The 4,823-nt window shown below is 28.5% G+C and overlaps 1 protein-coding gene across 1 annotated transcript; it reads right to left on the bottom strand.

Annotated features, from left to right (window-relative positions):
- Positions 1-290: 290 nt before the first annotated feature.
- Positions 291-4,233, bottom strand: LOC122271194 (uncharacterized). The gene is made up of 4 exons (XM_043051639.3): positions 4,141-4,233; positions 1,942-2,049; positions 1,289-1,840; positions 291-437 (listed from the first exon to the last, which is right to left on the bottom strand). The coding sequence occupies exons 1-3, from the start codon at positions 4,192-4,194 to the stop codon at positions 1,307-1,309; spliced, it is 696 nt and encodes a 231-aa protein (XP_042907573.3). The 5' UTR covers positions 4,195-4,233; the 3' UTR covers positions 291-437; positions 1,289-1,306.
- Positions 4,234-4,823: the final 590 nt, after the last annotated feature.

Below are 4,823 nucleotides of genomic sequence, written 5' to 3' on the forward strand. Positions count from 1 at the left end.
ACATAAAATCATAATTAAGTGCTAATTTGCTGTAACTTTAATATGTTAAATTGCGTTATGTTTCTGTCCAAGTTAAACCACAGTATTGTTTAATGAAGTAAAAAAAGTACGATATTACGGTTCAAGTTAATATAATATTAAGTGTACAGCGTATTTGATCACTATTGTTATTCAACACCTTCAAAGTTTATAAGAGTTTACTTATCACATTTTTTGTACTCTAATTATTGTTAGAAAACAAATTTTAAAATTTTTTATAACTTTAAGTTGGATAAAAAACATAGTAATCATTTTTGCATAAAAACATTTATTATCATTTGCTGTCACAAAATAACTTAAACTTGACACTCTTAATCGATAGCTATTTATAGTGGCTAAATATTTGGCTTATAAGTTACAAATCATCTTCCATCACAGATTCAAATTCAAGATCAAACCTGTAAAGTAATAGTATTTTTCAGTATTAGCATAAACTTCAAATATAAAAAACTGCATAAGAAACATTTTTAAATAATAACCCATATTTAAAAAGAGTTAATTATATTTATAAAAGTGTAAAAATTGCTACCCATTTTTCTGGACGATATTTATGAAGCACTTTCATTTTTGTGAACGAGGAATAAAACACAGAGTAAATTAAAAATTAACATTAGTAATTAAAGATATTAAATAAAAAACAACGTATTCGAAACATATTAAAAGAAATTGTTCATGCTTAATGGAAATTTACATTTATATAGCTCATTAGCTTCCCAATCTAAATTCAATCAAACAGTCCTAGTTTTAAACGTTTTATACAAAAGCCTATGAGAAAAAAAACTTTACCAAATGTATGTATTTCAAATTTTAGATCTGAACGAAATGATGAAAAATATTATACACTTCAAATTTTTTCGATCAATTATTGAAAAATCTTTATTTAACAACCATGCATTAAGTAGTAGTTGAATTATGTGGGAAAAGAATTACCTTTTCGGAAACTCTAAGTCACTTATTAACTATAAATTTTAATACTAGTTATACTTTGATTTTATGGATTATACAAAATCAGAGTAGTTTTGTCTGATTTCAGATATAATAACTAAAAGAGTGTAGTTGTTACAAATGAGCAATGCTTCAAGCCAAGACTAAGACTTTTAATTACCATGAATAGACTTTTAATTAGCAATCAAGCTATAAGCTTACAAAACACTGATTCATTTATTAACTATATTGTTTAATACTGGAAATATTTATATTCAACTGATTTTAGTAAGTCAGTGTAGTTTTAGCAGTCAAGATTTAATACCTTAAATAGTCTAGGTAATTACAAGTGAGCAAGGCCATGTCCTAAGCCAAAACCATGTCCTAAACCAAGACCATGTGCATAACCAAGACCATGTACATGTCCAAGACCGTGTCCAAGAGCAAGACCATGACCAAGAGCTGCTCCATGATGGACAGCTCCACCATAGGCAACAGCAGCTAAAGGTGCTGCTGCCAATGCAGGAACGGCAGCAGCGTGAGCAATGGTTCCACCATAAGTGACAGCAGCCAAGGGAGCAGCAGATAAAGCTGGTACGGCAGCAGCATGTGCAACTGGAGCTACAGGGGCAGCATAAGGACTATTGATTACAGCTGCAGCTGGGGCACTGGCAGCAGTTCCTGGTTCGTTGGTATGAACAGCAGCACGGAATCCATGAGCATCAGCTACGTAATCTACTCTACGGGCCCTTCCATCATGGTCAGCCAGAGTGTATGAACCTCTTTTGTTACCATGGGCATCACCTACTTCGGCTCTTGAGTTAGTTGCTCCAGCTCCATTTGCAATGCCATAGTTGAAAGCATAGTTTCCAAAAGCCTATGAAATAAATAAAATTTTATTTTCTACTTTAAAACAAACTGACAGAAAAAAGTCTGCATCAACTAATTCCTGTTTACATCGAATAACAATTTACTTACATCCTGAGTTTGAGCTCTTGAACTGACGCCTGTGCTATGTAAAATGCCATGTCCGAGTGGAAGACCAATGGCATTCGTAGCAACAACCACAGCAAAGAGGAGAGCAAGCTGAAAGATTTTCAATAATTATGTTTTGTGAAAAATATTTTTGGGATTGTACAATGCACAAAATATAGAAGTAAGCAATGACATGAAATTATACGACTTTTCCATTTTTTGATAACTTAACTGTTTGACAAATTTGATTTAAATTTTGTATTTCATAATTTAAAGTTACATGCCTTGAAGTGCTTTAATTACATTGGTAGCGACAACTACATCAAAAAGAAGAGCAAGCTGAAAGATTTTAGAGAACTTTTTGCGATTAAAAATGTTTAATATACTCCTTAAATTTTCCATTATTTATTAATAATCACAAAAAAAATTTAAATAATTAATAGTTTTTTTAAAATATGGTTTCTTATTATTTTTAAAACGATTTTTAAACTGATATTTTTAATACGACTAACAAAAATACGATTTTTTTAGAAATTCGAAGAAATTATCAAGAGCTATTTGTCCGATTTCGTTACATTTTGTATTTTAGCATAATGAAAAATAATTATTATTTATCATAATAAGAAAAATGGATATTTTTTTAAATATATTTTTTGCATGGAATTATCTTTTGACAAGTGGATCTCATAATTGTGTGAAAAGTGCTTTAAAAGTTTTCCAGAAATGGTAAAATACGTAAAAAGTAAAACTAGCATTAATGGATCCAAGCTCTTTACCGCTCTTCTTACCAAGCTATTGCTTTCATATTTTCCAGATTGCGACAACTACCAACATTTTAGGTGTAAGAAATCCCAAATTTATCGAAAAAAAATATGTTCATTTAGGGACAGTACTCTTTTGAGTCGGATTTTGTAACTTGAATTATCGTCTGCACTAATTAATTAATAGATTTGAGATCATCTCGTTAAACCATTAAGAATAAGTAAGGACGGGAAGATCGGATCATTAAGTCAAAAGTTAGTCCATTTTTTTTTCACACCGTAGTTCATCACCATGCCATCTTTTATCTTTATATGGAGAATTTTAAATACGTGATTTGCAAAAGAAATTGAATTTTAAACAAATCACATAAGTTTGAAGCAAATAGTTGTAATTAAAAGTCAGTATTGAAATATTTGAATATTTGAAGCTGACTGCCTCTAATTCTCACATTACTTAAATGATTATCTTTCTTAAAAAGTTTAATGTAATACATAAGTATATTTTACAATACTTATTTACTGAAAAGTTTGTATTTATTACTGAATAAAAAAAACTATAATGAATAAGTTTAATAATTCTGTTTTATCTCCAAAATGTACAATAAACTAATGTATAATAAATGTATAATAACATAATACAGTTGTTATTTATAAATTAGTATTCGACTGCATGGACAAGTAGAATTGTATTATTATTATTTATTTCATCGCAAGGAAGACAAAAAAATTTCAAACTAAAAAAACTTGTACAATGAAAAGGTAAAAAAAAGAGAGCTTGTCTTTAAGAATTTAGTAAAGAAAGTTAATTCTCTTGCAGTTTCAAAGATAAAAGATTTTTTTTTTTAGTTATACATCATAAATTCTGAAACAAATATTTCAAAAACTTTTTTTAAATAATGAGGCAATCAAAATGTGATATACAAAATTCGATTATTAGTTTTTAAGACCGTTAAAATGTATTAGGTTGTTTGGAAACAGATATTGGATCAGTTATACGTGATCAGTTACACGTCATAACTAAAACATATATTGCAATTTGAATTTCATTCTAATAATATATAATAATTCATTATATCACTTGAATTTCATTATAATAAACTATTGTCAAATTTTTAATAAGATTAAAGTTTTCTTAGTTAAAAAATGGTTTTTTTAAATCTCAGCTGATTCATTTTCCATTTTATTTTTAATTTAATTCGCTAAATTTAAATCTGCAAAATATTACACAAAAAAATAATTTTATTTAAAAGGAAATAGAAAGGAAACTTGTGTATAATTTTAGCAAAAGCAGTTTTATTCCAAAACTTAAAAGTTTATTCGTTACCTAAACGTAATTTTTTTTAAAGAATTAGATTTTGGTTATATAATTCAACTGAGTTAATAATTGTCGACAAAACTAACTAATGTATAACAAACTAATGTATATAAAAACAGTACTTACCCTGGCAATCATTTTTGAAGAGTTATTAAAGACTAAATTGTGTGAATTATCCATTCTTGATCGGCTATTTATATATGAAATCAACAAGGACAACGTCTTCATCTCCTCATAACGGTACAAGGTATCTCATGTTTTGCCCCACCCTAAACAAAGAAAGTAAATTAATTGAGGAATTCGCTTGAATTATTCATAAGAACTACACTATTTATACAAGTTATAAAATGTAATTATTTTATAGTTATATATTCACGCTGTAGAATACCCATGTTTTTTGTCTTTCTTTCACTTGACAATTAAAGAAAATATTAAATTTAATAAAATAAGATCAAAGACCCGTTGTGCTGTCTATTCTAGAATAAAACTGCTAATTCCCGGTATTTCAGGCTCCAACGTACTTTTATTTTTAATTTATTTTCAACTATCATCTTGCAGAACGAAGGAATTTAAAAACTAGTTTAAAAAAAGAAAGCTTTCTACTTTGAATATACCATCAGATACATTAAAATCGAACTGGAATAGATCGATTTTAATGTATCTGATCGATTTTAATGCACTGATCTATTTACTAGATCAGTGTTTCTCAACCCGATTTTCTCAAACGACCGAAAAAAAATTTCAGTGTTTTTATGCGTATTGGTAAGGTTCAGGCCCCTCTTCCCCACTGGGCACTATGGGCACGTGCC

This window comes from Parasteatoda tepidariorum, chromosome 4 (genome assembly GCF_982258835.1).
Source record: "Parasteatoda tepidariorum strain Cologne lab strain chromosome 4, Ptep-v5.0, whole genome shotgun sequence".
Lineage (NCBI taxonomy): Eukaryota > Metazoa > Arthropoda > Arachnida > Araneae > Theridiidae > Parasteatoda > Parasteatoda tepidariorum.